This window comes from Pleurodeles waltl, chromosome 2_2, assembly GCF_031143425.1.
Source record: "Pleurodeles waltl isolate 20211129_DDA chromosome 2_2, aPleWal1.hap1.20221129, whole genome shotgun sequence".
Taxonomy (NCBI): Eukaryota; Metazoa; Chordata; class Amphibia; order Caudata; family Salamandridae; genus Pleurodeles; species Pleurodeles waltl.
This window is the reverse complement of record NC_090439.1, coordinates 1,122,467,521-1,122,485,042: the sequence shown is the minus strand read 5'-3', so window position 1 is coordinate 1,122,485,042 and position 17,522 is coordinate 1,122,467,521. Positions and strand designations below refer to the sequence as shown.

Here is a 17,522-nt window from a genome sequence, read left to right as displayed (position 1 = left end):
CTGTGTCCACTATGAAAATAGCTTATGGCCATTTTTACAAAGACTGTATATGATATTGCTTTTATTCAAAGTTCCTAAAGTATCTAAGTGAAATACCTTGCAGTGAATGTGTTTACTGCAAATCTTGAACCTGTGGTTCTTAAAATAAACTAAGAAAATATATTTTTCAATATAAAAACCTATTGGCCTGGAGTAAGTCTTTGAGTGTGTGTTCCTCATTTATTGCCAGTGTGTGTACAACAAATGCTTAACACTACCCTCTGATAAGCCTACTGCTCGACCACACTACCACAAATTAGAGCATTAGAATTATATAATGTTGCCACTATCTTACCTCTAAGGGGAACCCTTGGGCTCTGTGCACACTATTTCTTACTTTGAAATAGTACATACAGAGCCAACTTCCTACAATTACTTACTGAGGTCTCACAGCGACACCACATAATAATCCTCTTTTCTACAACCTACAATTTGTGCTGTTTTTTAGGCTTAGCTTCAGGTATGTCCAGGGTCTATATCATGATGGGCAATATTGCAATCCAGTCAAACTCCATTGATGACTGGCATGTTATTGCTTTATGAACATTTAATGTAAATTGAGTTATTATCAACTATTGAGTGTGGCAAAACATGGTTTCTGGTATTGTGTGCCCCAAACATCTCTATGTGAGGATTGAAATATAATTCTCCTGTATGTTCAGAATGTGAACATTGTGATCTGAAAGTCCAAAATCAGACATCCAGACATTGCTTTGTTTCTCTTTTCTACATTCATTGTAAAAAAAATCGAACAGCAATGCGTTGTACTTGTTTGTTCTGCTGATAAAATGTTAGAGGAAACCGTACGTTAATGACACCCAGCAGGCACTATAAAGATGTCCTTGCATTGGACTGGGACTGTTGCATATGTTTTACAAACAAATCAGGTTTTCTGTGTCACTTCCTTTTATTTTTGTTCTAAAACCTTCTAGATTGCAGAACCTGCCATTTGCCCTCACAAATCTTAATTTGAAAGCACTGTGGCTTGCGGAAAACCAGTCCCAGCCCATGTTGAAATTCCAGACCGAAGATGATGAGAAGAGTGGAGAGAAAGTCCTTACTTGTTACCTGCTCCCTCAGCAGCCATCGCCAAGCCTGGGTAAGAGTTGTGATGTGCCCTCAATCCTTGGGCCTTGTCACTTGGAGGTTAGAATGTCTTTCTTCATTGAAACTCTCTCCTCTGCCTTTGGTGAAGTACCACACTATATCTAATTACAGCCTAAGATACGTTTTAAAAACACCAACTGGGAAACAGTTGCACCTTCACTTGCAGCATACTTTCTGGCCAGTATTCTACCTTTCGCAGTGTCCTATGAACTCCATCTTTTTTGAGCATCACACTGTTACCTTTTCTCATCTAGTAAAATATAGCAATATTTTGGGGACAATGTCAGTTTTTATTTTGTATTTCATTGGTCTGCCTTCCTTTGCTATTTCTATCCATGTGGTGGTCCTTGCTTTTTTATTCTTCCTTATAAGCACTTAGCTCTTACCGATTGGTTTTCCTCTCTTCTTCAGTTCCCCTCCCTTGTTGGTCTACCTACCTTGATGATTTCCCACTCATTGGTTGGCCTTCCCTTTAACTGTTTCCTTCTTTTTGGTCAATCGCCCTTCCACATTTCAATACTTATTCTATTATGACACCATCTTTAGCATTGGGGACTCAAACCATCTACCTGGGGAAGTTACTAGCCCGGCCATTCGCAGTGGCAGGGACACTGGACATGCCCCACGGGCATAGTTCGTCTCTCATTAGTCCGTGAACCTCTCACTAATAAACTGGCAATTTACAATTTCTCCTGGTATCCATCCTTCGTACATTTCCCCTGTTACGGGTTCCCCTTCCCTTAAAGTGCATTCTTGTCATTGTTGACCAAAATCTCTGGAAGCTGTTTGGCAGCTCTTCTAAGCAGTCCTAAACACCACCCCACAGCAAGGTTGTATTAAGGTGGCATTCAAAGACATGTCCTGCTAAAACTCTTTTTCACCTTCGGCTGTCTTCCATTTGATGAATAAATGTTACATCACTTACTCTGCAGAGAACCTTCTTCAGGACAGTGTGGACGAGAGCTGGAATGACTCCAACCTAAACCGGGTCAGTGTGATCCAGTTCTTGGAAGAGCCCAAGCCTGAGGAAGATGACGACGACGATGGAACGGAGAAGAAGGTAGGATGTGAAATAGTCTTGTCACAGGTAAGGCAATGCTTTAGCAGGTTGCCAGACCCATCTCAGGGAAAGTACATTCTGAAGGATTAGGCTTATTTCCCGATTCTTCAGCACATATGATCGCCCATTAATTTACTTGTTGGAATTATTATAGCCAGGTCTCTTCTTAGCCTTTCCCTCAGTAAGGGAGGGCTTGCTGTCCGTTGACGTCACAGAAGCAAGAACTACCCACTCTGGCGCAATTGTGCATTACTTCTCTAAACCTACCACCACTTCTCATCAGTGCTATTTTGGTCCTTGTGACACTTTTCTTGTTTCTACTATCCATTTGATGTAAGTTATTTCTGTATTTTTGCTCACTGCATGGAAAATGTATGTTTCTTTGCAGGCTGCTAGGTGATTGGCTAATGTTTCTCTTTTGTTATAGTTGGCTAGGGTTAATATGTATTAATTTTGCTCTTGATTTTATTTTTTCTATGTTTCTTTCCTTTGGAATAATGAGAAGTAGTCTCTATACCACTGCCTTGCTCATAGCAATGGAGCTAAAGATGGTTCTTCTCACACATGGTCATGTTTGACAGTGGAGATAATTTAAAGATAACCCTATGCTGAGGCCCAAAGGGCATTGGAATGCTTCACTGTTGATTTCTCAGAGGGAGTAGGAGAGGATATTGGATACGTTTCCTTTGCCGACTCCTCCATCCAGTCCCAACATCATTCGAACAGATGAGTAGCCTTTGAGCAAATGACTGGAGTAGTCCCAAGCCTGAACACTAGAGTGCTTCAGGGACCCTTCTTAGGAGCTCAGAAAGTAAAAGAAAAAAGAATATCCTTGTCAAGTCACCACCCAAGTGTTTTACGAAAGCCACACATGATGGGAAGATCAAGTAATTCTCAAACTGATATGGCAGTGCATTCTCTAATTCTGATAGAATAACACTCCTTGAGTGCCAAGAGTCCCCGACTGCCGCTTGATGCCGAATTCTCCTTCAGTATTATGAGAACTTCGTACTAACGCATATTAACCACTAGACGTAAACAGGCAGATTCAAAACGAGTTGGGGTTCAAAATCGGCTGTTTTCCTTGAATAACATTTGAGTTAGGCAAGGCAGCAGGTCACAATAAGAGTCCTGGTAGCCAACTGTGACCTCTGACTACAACTCTGTTTGTTGGTGATCCTAGTATCCCGGTAGCACATCTCTTTCACACCATGCGTTCTCAGGCATTTGGGTAAAAAGATGTATTCCCTTTTATTATAACACTTTTTATCTCAACTGTTGTCAGAGCCTGATTCAAACTTCATTGTTAGAAGATGCATCTGTGCTTCAATCCTGCAGTCTCTCTTAGCAGTATTGCAGATATGTCTAGGAAGAACTTGATGTTCAGAGTCTCAAACAGGTTCCCTTCACAGCCACTCAAGGTGTTACAGTACTTTGAGCAAGAATGAAGTTTACGTTAAGATAATACCAACACATCCCTTAAATTAAAGTAAATTGAAACCCTATGGAGGAGATCTGGCAAGGTAAGTGGATCACTGTATCTCATAATTGTGAGGGCAGGAATTACTTTACCACTTTCCTTCATGAATGTGTTGACAGCTGGGCCTGCATTTTGATTCATTTAAACCTCCACTGACTGTTGTGGCTACTGAAACCTTAGCAGGATTGAGAAAACATTTCTATAAATGTAGCTGTAACCACGATCAGCCATGAAGGGATGTAAATCAATGTTCATAAATACTGTAATATCTTAGCCTATGTGCTGTTTTAGTCAAACAAAAACGTTTTCTGTTTTTCTGTTTTTCTTTCGGTCTTTTTAAAGGCCTATTCAGATTAAACCCTTTCTAAGCAAGGATTGTTTCTATTTGGGCCCTCTTTTTTATCTTACTTTTCAATAAGGAAGAACGTCAGGAACAGATTGACAGCTGCCCCACAGAAAATAATTTGTCACTACCACTTTAAGACACTGAGGTTGCTCCTGAGACCCACAATGCTTCAGTGACAGCGCCAAGACTTAGCATAGAGTTTGCTATTTTACATTTTATGCTCCTAGTATGAAATTTTAAAGAGTTATTTTGGCCTCCTTTTATGCACTTGTGTTAGCTATCAGTGGAAACCCTGATTGTGGCATGTGTAGTTGTAGATACACAAGCTCTGCATACTCCTGCCATCTAGTGTATGGCTGGGATGCGTGCAACTTATTTTCAGTTACAAGGTATAGTGACTCCTCCTATGACTGGTAGTGTGTATGGGCATCGGTTCCTCTGTCTGTGTCGGACGTGCATCACCAGGGTTCTTAGTCTCTGCCTTGTGGCACTCTTCATCAGGGCCTCTTGAGTCTTCTGTTCCGATAGGTTTGAACAATCTTTCTCTGCATTGCATTTCTTCACCTCTGTTGTGGTCCTTCTATTGGATCCATGTCTTCGGTTCTTTGGCGCCTTGTTTGGGGCCTCGCCTCTTCCGGGCTTTTTCCGCTTGGTTCCGCGCTCCCCAATGCAAGCACAATGATGGAAAAACACCCTTTTGTCACTGTTCACACTGCCACTCCAAGTACTTGTAAGCAGATCAACACGCAGTCTGCAATCTCTGCTTGTTGCCGGACCTACTCCACCTGCTTCGCCTTTTGGTCCAAAAAGACCACCAGGAACCAGCAAGATCATCAACTTGCGGGACTCGCCATGGAACTGCAACGTGACAATGATATCCCCAACATCTTTGGGACAGACTTCAAAGAAGAAGCGTAAGAAGAGGCAGATATTAAACAAGCCACGGCATTCAGCCTGTAATCAGATTCGCCCTCTGACTCCGAGGTGCAAGACTCAGCCCACACCAAGCCAGAGACCGAATACGGCAAAAGTGAGTACCAGCTTTCACCATCATATCACCCACCTTCCCTACATGTATCGAACCCACAGTCGGGGACCTAGCCTTCTGGTCTGCCACTACATCCCAGCCAAGGCTGGCATGGTTGTAAGGCTTCGGAACCATCTTCGAATCCATCCTACCCGCTGAGCCAGCTGTTTAGGATCTGGCTTGCCTCAACACCGACAGCTCCCTTAACAACCTCTAGAGTCTCGGCACAAACCCTGACAGGCTCTTCTGAGCCGACGCAACAGTCGACATCGAAACTGGCTTCAAGGCTGAGACAGCCTTCAGTGCCCAGTCAACTGGTGACTGCAGGCTTCGAGGATCACGAGCCACTGATTCTGCAACACCGCCAAGAGGAGTTGGACTCTCAGGCAGCCGAGACTGTTTATTCACCCTCGAACAAGTGAAATTACAGCAAAGCTGCCATATAAGGTGCAGAAGACCCTTTCTCGTAAGAAGAAGCTCACCTGTGAGGAGCAGCTGGCATTGGAGCCTCCTCCACTTTCAAGGATGAAAAAGCATCAAGATAGGGGCACCTGTCCCCTGCCCTCTTGACCTGCTTTACCACCTCATCCGTCTCCTTCTTCACCTACACCACCACATGAGCCTCAGCCTCCTTCTCCAGAGCGCACAGCACAGTCTCAGATGGGGCGGGGAGTCCTTAGCACATGACTCAGAGCCTCGGGACGATCCATGGGACGATTATGGGATTGTCCCTAAAGGTGACAAATGACCCCGACCTTTACCCTGTCAAGCCTTCCCCCTCCTGGCTATTCCACCTCTTACTATGAGATCATTCACAGGGCAGGCACATTCCACAAGGTAGACCTTCACACCATTGTGGATGAGGATGACTTCCTGGTGGAAACGCTTTCACACACTCTGTCTACAGTTTTTGCCCATGGTTAAGGAGATGCTTAAGCATATGCAGCATATTTTCAAAGACCTAGTCAAGGCTAGAATAACCATACTGAGGGTTGCCAAAAATACAAACCCTCCCCCTTGGACCTGCATTACATCACTGGTCAACTCCCACCAGATTCATTTGAAGTGCACACCCACCTGTAAACGGGCAAACACACAGGGTAATGGGGATGTCCCACTGCCATACAAAGCTAGAAAAACGATGCAGCGGGGCAACAAGTTGCAACACAATCTGCAACTCACTGCTTGATAGCCAACTCCATGGGGTTATTGTCCAGGTGGGACTGAGTCCAATAGAACGACATGAGAGGCCTGATCCACCATCTCCTGGATGAAAACAGCAGCACAGGAGATTGCAGTGCAAGGGCAAAGAACCTCCAGTACCATGATAGGATATGCTCTATGTGGTTGACACCGCTGCCAGAGGCACTAGTGTCTTGATCTGTGATATGCTCTATGTGGTTGACACCGCTGCCAGAGGCATTAGTGTCTTGATCTGTGGACATGCTTGTCTCTGGCTTCAAGCCAGAAGTGAAGCAGCAGGGAATAACTATTTGGGCCTCAAGGTGATCAGATGCTCAAAAAAGACAGAAAAGGCAATCCCACAGCCAAACCAATGGGAGCACTCCAGTCTCCATCGCCCCAAAGCCCCCTCCCACCACAGGCAGCAACACCTGCCACAAGCATCCCGTTTATTTTCCAGGGGTGCCTATAGGAGGAACAATTCTAAGGGTATGGGTAGAGGTGAGGTGGTTAAAGGAGCCACACCCACCAAACAGTGACTTTCTCTCCCATCCTCCTGAACACACAACACCTGTCGGACATCTGCAGTGTTTCCTTACATAGTGGCAGACTATCACATCAGACCAGTGGATTCTGTCAGTTGTTCAGCAAGCTTAATGCTGGAAACCTACCACCAAACGTCCCCCCCTCCTCACACCTACCCAAACACCCCCTGTCAGCAGAACACCAGCATCTTCACCAGGAAGATGCAAATGCACTCTGACTCAAGGGTGGCTGTGCTACTAGTACAACACAGCAAATGGTGTACTCTGTGTACTTTCTAATCCCCAAGAAAGACGGGACCCTCAGGGTCATTACTAGATCTCAGGCCCGTCAACAAGTACATCCTGTCAGCATTTCCACATGGTCACGCTCCAGGACTTCGTTCGACTATTGCAGCAACACTGCTTCATGACCATTCTCCCCTTGAAGGACGTAAAAATCAATATCCCAATCCACCCTGCTCATCACCACTACCCAAGGATTCTGGTAAGTGGACGGCATTTTTAATTCAAGCTTCTGCCTTTTGGGGTAAACACCGTGCCCAGAGTCCTCAACAAATGCCTTGCAGTGGTAGCTGCTCATCTCTGGAGGGGCAGCATCCATGTCTTCCCGTACCTTGACAACTGGTTGATAGCGTGCAAGCAAACAACAATGTTTGAGTCAGATCCCCTTAGATTTAGATATCCTCCACAATCTAACTTGCACCATCAACGTGGGCCCACTTCCAAACCCTACAATTATAGCCCTTCCTATGAGCAATTTTAAACTCAGCAACTGGGAAAGCTTATCCCAGCCCCCGACAGGTTCTTCTGCCTCTTTTTTTAGCTGAATCGTCAGCTAACAGTGAGAACAGTAATGCACATCCGCTGCATGATGGCTTCCTGCATTTTTCTCCACGCTCAGTTTCTTGTGCGCCGGCTTCAGAAGTGCCCGGCGGAAGCTTCAGGAGTGCCTGACAGCACAAGCAGCAGATGCTCAATTGGAGGATCTCGTGTTGATTTGGGCCAACACCCATCGCTGCCTGCAGTGGTGAAAGAACAACAATCTGTTGCAGGGCAGGCCTTTCCTAGACCCAGTCCCCCATGTGAACATCACCACGGATGCCTTCTCGCGGGCGAATCTGCAGGACATGATGGTACAGGGTCTGTGGAGACCCTTTCAACAGACCTTCCACATCAATTATCTTGAGTTACTGGCAGTCCAGTTGGTTCTCAAGGTTCTCTTCTTCTGTAAACATCACAAAAGAGTCCTGGTTAAAACAGACAACATGACTGCCATGTATTATCTGCGGAAACAGGGGCATGCACTCTCCCAACTCACAGCATTAGCGCAAAGCATTTGGCGATTCACCCTAGGGTCCATTTACTAGTGGAGTACCTTCTGGGAGCAGACAACCACTTCCCAATCCTGCTCAGCAGTATGTGACAACAAGTCCACAAGTGGGATCTCCGTCCTCAAGTCCTGGTCCCATACTTCCACCCTTGGGCGTTTTCTGACGTAGATCCTTTAGCAACTGCCGAAAATGCCCAAGCTGTCTCTTCAGATTTCCCCACCCACCAACTATGGGCAATACACTCTAGATGAACTGGTCAGGGGTATTTGCTTGTGTTTTTCTACCTCTCCCACTCCTTCCATATGTGGTTCAGAAGCCATGGCAAAACTTAGTCCTAGTGACCTCCACGTGGGCCAGGTAACTGTGGCTCACAACCCTCCTCGAGTTGTCCGTAGTCCCTCACAAGAAGCTCCCCAGCAGGCCGGATCGTCTCACTCAACACCAGGGCATAGTCAGGCATCCAAATCAGACAGCTGGTGATCTGGCTCCTGGGTCCCATATTTTGGGCATCTCAGTTTACCAGCTGAGTGCATGTCCATTCTCAAAGAAGCTCGCTGTCTCACTACACTAGCCTGCTGTGCAGCAAAGTGGAAGAGATTTGTCCACAGCTGCCTCCCCAAACACACAGACCAACTCAAGCCATAAAGTAAGACTTTAACTTGTGCCTTCTTCATGCACAGTTTTCTTATCAATATTTTACTTGAAGCATTACACTGTTATTATCAATAATGTCATAGAAGATGTCATGAGTGATGTAACATCTGGGGTAATTAGCAGTGCATGACAAGGGCGCAAGTTCTAGGTACCTTAGGACACAAGTTAGTTACTTAAAATAACAGCTGAATTTATATGGTTTTGTGCGTGTAAAATCTGAACCTAACTATAGCGTCCATGTAACCTTTGTTTTTGTTTTTTTAAGTGAATTTCTAAGGGTTTTTCAATTCTTTTTTCTAAAAACACCATTGTAACCTTTGTTTTTTTTCAGTGAATTTCTAGTCTTATTTAAAAAAAAAACTGTTTATCAAGGTTATGTACGATGTCCATGGCAGTGCACGCCTCAGCTGGAATTGTGCTGCCCCCAACCAAGCTTGCTGCTCTTGCTCCCCCTCCCCTTGCTAACCATTGTCCAAGTCCATGGCCTTGCTCCTTCATTACCGCCCTGTGTGGCGGTGTTCTGCTGCTGCTGCCCTTTGGGTCTACCCTGAACAGTTGGCTTGCTGTCCCAGCCACCTCCTCCCTATCCTCTGTTGTCCGAGTCTGTGCACCAGCCCCCTTTCTCCTGCCTTGCATGGTACGATGAGCTGCCGTTGCCCTCCATTTTGCTTCGTCACTGCCCTCTGTAGCCCAGTTCTGTGTCCCATCATTGCCCTCCTGCTTACCCTCTGTGCTTAGCTTGCTGCCCCTATCCACCTTCCCACTGCCCTCCAATATCTGTGTGCTTGCCCCTGCTCCCTCCTTTTTGCCCACCATGTTGCATGGATCTTCTGTTCCCCCTCCGATCTACTCTGAGTGTTCTATTGAGCTGCAGCTGCCCCGCTCACCTGCCTACCATGATCAGATGGCTGCCACCTCCACTCTGCAGGTCAGAGTTCAGTCCCCCTATCCCTCCCTTCTGTCCTCCATGGTCCATTTTGCTGTCACTCCCCTCTGCTCCCCATGCTCTGTTGTGCTGCTCCTACTCCTGGCTGCCCCGTGTGGTCTGTTGCGAAGCTCCTTCTCTTGTCAGTGTCCAGCCACTACGCCTCCCTTCTGTCCTCTATGGTCCTTTGTGCATGCCCCTGCCCCCTCCCTCTTGCCCACCTTGGCCATTGTGCCTCAACTAACCCTCTTGCGTGCCTTGCATGCTCTTCTGTGGTGCCCCAGCCTCTCCCACCTGCCTTGTGTGGTCAGCATGCTGCCCCTGACCCCCTCCCACCTTCCTTCCCTTGTGTGTGTATGCCATTGTCTTGCTTTTGCCTTCTATGGTGTGTTGTGCTTCCAGTTCCCATCCCGCCTGCCCTCAATGAGCTGCTTTTACTGCTCCTGCCCTGCCCGTTTCCCCCTGCCCTCAGTTTTCCATGTGCAGGCCCCTATCCCCTCCTTGGTGCCTTGTCTGGTCTGTTGTTTTGCCTCTGCACCCTCCCACCTGCCCTTCATGGTCGGTTATGCTGCAACAGTGCCTTCGGTCTGTCTGGTATGGTCAGTTGCCATACCCCTTGCCCTTTGTGGTGTATTGTACTGCTACAACCCCTGACACCTGCCCTGTAAGGTCAGTTTGGTGCCCTCTGCCCATCTCCCTCCTGCTCTCTTGTATGCAAGTCCATGTCCCTACCCCATTCCTCCTGTCCTCTGTGATCCAATGTACCATACTTGCCAGCATTTTGTACTTGGTAAGAGGGAGATTTTGAAGGAAAAAAACCAAACCTGTGGAATTGATCTTCTCCATTGACTTGCATTGAAAAAGAGAAGATTTTAGACAGGAGACAGATGAAATAAACCCCTTTTGGACTTAAAAATATCTGGAGTCTCCTGCCTGAATCGGGTCTGTTGTCATGTATGGTTGTACCGCTACTGCCTCTTCCTTCTGCCCTCAACGGTCTGTTATATTGCCACAGCCTCATGCCTGTCCTGCACGTTTAGTTTGTTTGCCCTGACCCCCCTCCCCTTCATGGTCTGTTGTGCTGCCACTGTACCTCCCGCCTGCTCAGCATGGTCAACTTGTTGCTCCTGCACCCTTCTCTCTCAATTATCCAAATCCTTGCCCCTGACCTCTGCCTCCCCACAATATTCTAATGAACAACTATATTGCTAACATTCTATATTTATTACAAAAGTGTGGCATGCCTGACGTCATCTTGATGTAATCAAAACTGTAATACCTAAAGCATTTCTTTTAGAAATTATAAAAATGGGAGTGTCTATTTCAATAGAAATTATGTTTATGCTCTAAAAAACTAAAATGAGTTCATATTTTCTGAATTCTCAAAATATTTAGTATCTTTGTTTTTTTATACAGTTGATCACTTGATTATTTGTTACACTTAGGGGAGAAAATGTGGCGTTATGGCCAGAGCTGCAGATATTTCAACTGGGTAACCAGGTTTGAGTTTTGGCGTCAGCTCAACATCCTGTGATTCTGGACAGATCATTTAATCTCCTCATGCCTGAAAACCAAAATGATGAGTATTTGTGTAATGTAACTGATGCTCATGTAAAGCACTCCAATACCTTTGGGTCAAGTCTTCGCCATATAAAACTGCAAAACAAAACAACCAATTAAGTGTTTTGCATACTTCCATCATTGGGCTATATTTGGGGGATATTTGTGCTAGATTTTGGCTCTTTTATTCCCTCCGGTGGCCATCTTGGATGGATGGCTTATTTGATATGAAGCTCCCTAATTTCCTCATTTACTGTAGTATCCACAGAAGAAAATCCTTTCAGTTTTCCACTTCGATTCCATCAAGATGTCGTTCAGATATGCCACACTTTGGGCATAGATTCAGAATGTTAGCCCTCTAGTTGCTCATTAGAACACTGGTATAAAGCTGCTGCTGATCACCAGAGAGTTAACTGGTAGTCTGCTGCTGGTGTTGAAAGTGCATGTTTCAGTCTGCACGTCCGTATGTGTTAATGAAATAGAAGAGTAAGATATTTGAGAACCCACTTAAAACATGTCCTACTTTTTCTTACTACAGCACAAACCATAATTTCTATGACAAAATTAACTTCCTCATTCTGTTCCTTTCTAAATTAAATGTTTTAAGTTTTACCAAGTTGATTCAATCAAGATGGCTTCAGGTGTGCCATACTTTTGTCATAAGTAAGACTGTTAGCGCTCTAGTTGTTCTATGGAACACTCTGGGAGGCTGCAGTAGAAAACGAGGGAATCGACTGACAGGCTGCTCCTGTTGGAAGTACGTGTTTTCCTGAGAATGTCAGACTTCATTCTTATGTGGCTGAGAAAAATAGTGTGAATTTACAGAAAATATACTGTAATTTTTGCTTCTGGATCACCTTGCATAACCTCTATGAGAAAATCATGAGAAAAGAGTTTCCTCTCAACCATGATGCATGCAATCCCAGCAGAAGGCTTTTTCACAGGGTAAAATCACCTTGGAACACACCACAATTCCTAAATGTAGTATGGTACCATCAAATGATTTATTTTGTAAAACATTGTCACTCACTACTATGCATTCCAATGGGGGTGCTATTATGTATGTTGGTCCCAAGATAGCTGCCAGCACTTCCTGGGTGAAGTACTGACAGCCAATCAGATCTCACCATAAGATCTGTTCTTAGGCTTTGCCCAGATTTACAATTTCTTTTCTTTTAATATCTCAAAAACTACTGAATGGATTTACACCAAATAACAAAAAGCACACTTTCTGGACCAAAAGCTACCTTTCTGCAAAATTTCTGTAGTGCACTAGTGCCCTGGTCGAGGGAAAGTCTGTTTTTCTCACCCACAGCCTGCTTTTGGGTTTGAGTGCAGATAACAATGCTTACTCTTCTCCCTCTCCCTTTCCTCACAGATCCTGCAGCGGCGAGCCACCCCACATCCAAACGAGTTGAAAATGATGAAGGACAACATTGAGGGGCGGCGCAATGAGCCCTACTTCGCCAAGCCTGACACTGAGCTGGAGTCTCCCAATGAAGAGGTAATGGCCCACCCCACCTTGCCTTTTTGCAGGCATTGGGTTTGGTGATGTTCAACTTTCCTCCAGTCAAAGTTGATCCCAGCGTAGAACTATTTCCAAGGCTCACGTTTGTTCTACTCCTCAGAAGCAGAGATTTCACACTGTGTTTTAGATAGCTCAAGTAGTAGCTCAAGTGTTTTAGATAGCTCAGGTAGTATCTCAGCTTAATAAGAACTCAATGGCATATTCCCTTGAAAATGTATTTTACTTTGTTTTGGCCATATTTGTGTTATGGGCCACTCACTCTGCACTATGCTCTCTAGAAGTGCACTTGTCCATTCACATTGGAAAAAAGTTGGAAATAAGATGCTTTTCTTCTTATGATAGATCTGGGTGATTAGGACACATAAGTTGGAGTGGCTTGTAGAATCAAAGGATGTCTCTGCTAAACATTGCACAGTTACAAAGCATGCATCTTGGGTGATTAGAAGAGGGACCATAAACAGACGTTTAGTGGAAAAAGCACATTTTCTGACACTTAAACTTAGGATAGTTATGTTGTCCCACTCGAAGGATTTAACCCAGATCTGTGACTGGGGCTGAATGTTTGACAATATCCAGCTTTCCATCCATCATTTTGTTTTGTTTTGTTGCCATTGTCACCCTAAGTGGGAAGGGTATGCCCAGGCATAAGTCCTGTGCTCACTGTGCACTGGATTGAAGCTAGCTTGGCTGATGATAGATGATACCCCGAAACCGGTCCTAGGATGCTTGTTTCTGGTCAGGGAGGGCCTGGCATTTCGGGCTGGACTGTTCCCATAGGGAGCTAGGCCCAGACTGACTTGAATATGGCTGGGTCCAAACTATGATGGGATGGTGAGTAAAAATACAGTGGATTTAACCCAGAACTGTGACTGGGGGTACATGTTTGACAATGTTCAGCATTCCGTCCATCATCTTTTTGTGTTGCTACAACCTCTAAACATATGTCAGTAACGGAAATGTTCTTTACAGTGCTGCAGTAGCAGCTCTTCCTTTTGTTGATAGGGCTCTGAGCCTACCAGGCAAAGTTTTGTTGGCACTGCGGTAGCATAACAGATAAAAGGAAACAATATTCAGATATGGACTGTTTTGGCGTGGCTAGCCTTGTTTGTACTGGACCATAGTTTTCAAAAAGGTGGTAACTCTGCCTAATGTCTTTAGTTTTAAATAGGTAGGATTTTTAAAATATCTCAACATCTAGAGAATATAAAGACCTTCCTGATGAAGAAGAGGATTTCTGGAAGAAAGTTGGAAAAGTAATAGTCTGGTTGATGTGAAAATAAAAGAAGGTTTAGGCAGGAAACTAGAATGGATTCTCATCACAAACAGATCTTTGTGGAAAACCATATTCAGTTCTTTACTGCGTAGGGCCTGAATCTCACTAACACTATTTATTGGTGGACATTATGGCCACTAGAAAAAGTCTTCCTGGAAATATGTTGTAATGTAACATTATGGCTAAGCTCACATGGAGGATACATTCAGTGAGAAAGGATCACGTCTAGCTCCCAAGGAGGAGAAGGGCTCCTTAATGGACAGTAAAGCTTCTTTAATACCTTCTAGAAAGTCTTTGACACCTAAAGTTTATTTATATATAAAAAAATGAAAAAAAAGTTGTGAAAGACTTGCTCTGTAAGAGGTAATGGTGGCTAAGTGTGCCTTTATTGAAGAAAAGTGCAGTCAGCCTTCGTTACATCAAGAAGCATCCCAAAAAGCTGAATTTCAGGTTTCACACCTTAGCCAGATTCATATTTTCTTTGAGACAGTCACTCGAAGCCAGTGGTCTTCAAACATTTTAATGCACCCCGTCGTGGAGAAAAAATAATTGGGGGGCTCCAAATTTTTCACAACTATTCTATTAAATTGCCTATGTTTAAATACGTCTACACTTATTTAAACACTGCAGTTAAATTCTGTTACTGTTTTAAAAATGCAAACAAATACATGATACCAAACATACTACTCTGGTCCAGCAGGTCTTACTAATGTGAAAAGGTATCCACAGTATGATTGTTAGAAGTGGGGGTTTTAAAGAGTATTTTGAGTCCCTTCCCCTTTGACACATACTCCCAGCTTTGATATAAATGAGATGTTAATGATGGCCCATTACATAACGGTTTACTGCTGCACATTTTGTTTCATCATAAAACATAGCCCACTATTTAGCATAATGCTTCTTTTGACCAGAGCATGCCCCAACCCAAGCCCCCCCCGATCCTCAAGTTTGAAAGCTCTTGATCTAAGCAGTAGATAGGACTTAAATTGGAATATTTTATTGGCACTTCGGACCTTCCATGAATATATGTAATCTCCATGTAGGTCATCAAAAAAATACAAAGTTTGGCAATTGCATAATTTTGAGGAAGGTGCTGAGCTGTACATTTTATGGGGGGTGGACGGGGTCACGTGGAACTCACATCATGCTCCATGACTAGTTTGTGTCCGGGTCAGAGGGCAGGCTGATGGATCGGTACACGAAGAGTGGCGAGTGGAATGCTGTGGCTTGAAGCAAAGGCTCGGAAGACCAGCCGCACGAAGGAACGATTGGCAATGAACCGAGTCGAATATTTGGTATCCCGGAGTCTACGAAATTGAGAGCGGCGTGTAAAGAGGGTCGGAGGAGGCCACAAAACAAACCTCAAGCATATCAGTTTCTGACAAAATTCCTTCGTGATCTGACCCTACAGGATCCTTGGCGGCGAGACCATCCGCAAGAGCAATGTTTCACTTGTTTTTCAAAAAGGTTTATCTCGGCATCAAGGATCGATTTCTTCCTAGTATCTAATTTTTGGGATACAGCCGGTTCTGGTATAATATCCAATCCCTTTTCAGACCACACTGTTACATTGGTACAATTATCTTTCCCTACTCAGCAGCGAGAAAGACCAAGATGGTCACTGGATAAATCTTTAGTAACTAAGGAAAACTGGATCTCCGGACTCAGATTATCAGTTGCCGAGTTTCTAAGTAGAAATTAAGCAACTGCTTCTATATTTGCCGTTTGGGAATCATGTAAGGCACACATTAGAGGGGAAGCCATAGCTTTTAATGTCTTTCTTAGGAAAGCCAAGAAGGAGAAAGTAGACAACCTTCAGCAAGAACTTGATTATGCCACGCACTTGTATCAGACGTTTGGTGACCAAAAATCATGGTCTAGCCTCTACGAGGCTAAAATTCAATTACAAAATATTTTTCTACAACAAGAGGTTGTCAATCATAATACATGCTTTCAGCAATATTATGAAGAGCGCGAGTATGTAGGTAAATGTTTGGCACATTATATTAAAAAACATCAGAATGCCTCCTTAATTAAATCTATTTTTGACGAATCCCAGGGGCGTATGGTCGATCAGGCGAAGGAGATAGGGAAAGTGTCTTTAACTCATTATACAAATACTTACACTCCTAAGTCAGCTATAAGTGATGAGCTCATTGATGAATATCTTACATCGGTTTTTCTACCAAGCGTTGACCAAGAACTCCAATCTACATTGCTGCAGCTGATTACTAAAGCAGAGGCGGCAGAAGCCATTAGCGACTCCCCAAATGGTAAAGTTCCTGGGGAAGATGGCCTTCTGGCAGCTTGTCTGATCAGATCGTGGTGTTCTTAGCCACACTCTTTGATGCAATACTCAATGGCGAAAAAGTACCTAGTTCATTTACCCGGGCAGTTCTTGTCTGCTTTCTTAAAAAATACAAGCCCGCTGAAAAACCTGAATGTTATCGCCCTATTAGTCTTGATAACGATTATAAGAGCCTCATGAAAATCTGGACAGCTCGTATTACACCTTTAGTTAAGGGACTCATTCATCACGATCAGTGTGGCTTTCTCCCGGAAGACTTACATCTACCCATACAAACGTTCTGCTTCAGACGATAGATTATTACTCTACGAATGAAATCAAAGCTGCTGTAAAAATGTTGGATGCAGAAAAAGCTTTCGATCTTGTACAATGGGAGCTCCTTTTTGCAATTCTCTGCAAATTTAAGTTTCCCAACAAAATGATTAATTTTTTTTCTAACCTTTACCTCGGGGCAGAGGCCAACATTTTAATCAATTCACAAGTAATCAGCAAAGTTTCAATACGACGTGGGACCCGGCAGGGATGTCCTCTGTCTCCGGTCCTTTTTGTTTTCTTTATTTAGCCATTGGCTTCTGCCCTGAGGCAGGACATTTCGATAAAACCCTCCGATGCCAGGTGCTCCTAGGGTAAAACCTTTTGCAGATGATGCAATCCTATGCCTCGCAGCCGATTCTCAGAATATAGAAAAGGCCTTTAGCAAAATCCAAACGTTTTCCAATTTGGGAGCCTATCGGATTAATAAATCCAAATCAGAGGCCTTGCTGTTTAATGCTCAAGATTCTGTGTTAACAATGTAGATGCAAACTAATTATCGGACTCGTCATTCCATCAGATATTTAGGAATTTATGTCACCCATAACATGTCCGACCTTTACTCCTTGAACTATCTCGCTATATTTAAGAAAGCACAAGCTCTCATGCTTAAATGGCAGAATGCACCAGTAACAATTATCAGTCGTATTGCCTTAATCAAAATGATGATACTACCATTATTTTTATTTGCCAATGTTATGATCAAGGCATCTTCAAAGTTTTTCAACGATCTTAATATAATACTACGCAAATTTATCTGGGCGAACAAAAAACCTTGCACTCGGTTCGAGACAGTGTATCTTTCTATAGAGGATGGTGGTTTAGCTTTACCCCATTTTAAAAAG

At 44.1% G+C, this 17,522-nt stretch overlaps 1 protein-coding gene across 23 annotated transcripts in view; it reads left to right on the top strand.

Annotated features, from left to right (window-relative positions):
• SCRIB (scribble planar cell polarity protein) overlaps positions 1-17,522 on the top strand; it is a 551,765-nt gene that overhangs the window by 231,970 nt on the left and 302,273 nt on the right. For all 23 annotated transcript variants that reach the window (XR_011201023.1, XM_069220949.1, XM_069220942.1 and 20 more), the window contains exons 11-13: positions 972-1,138; positions 2,079-2,206; positions 12,635-12,760. Coding sequence is in view for 22 of the 23 variants with exons in the window: in XM_069220949.1 (XP_069077050.1) it covers positions 972-1,138; positions 2,079-2,206; positions 12,635-12,760 (421 nt within the window). In the remaining variant the exon portion in view is untranslated. The remainder of the gene's footprint in view (positions 1-971; positions 1,139-2,078; positions 2,207-12,634; positions 12,761-17,522) is intronic.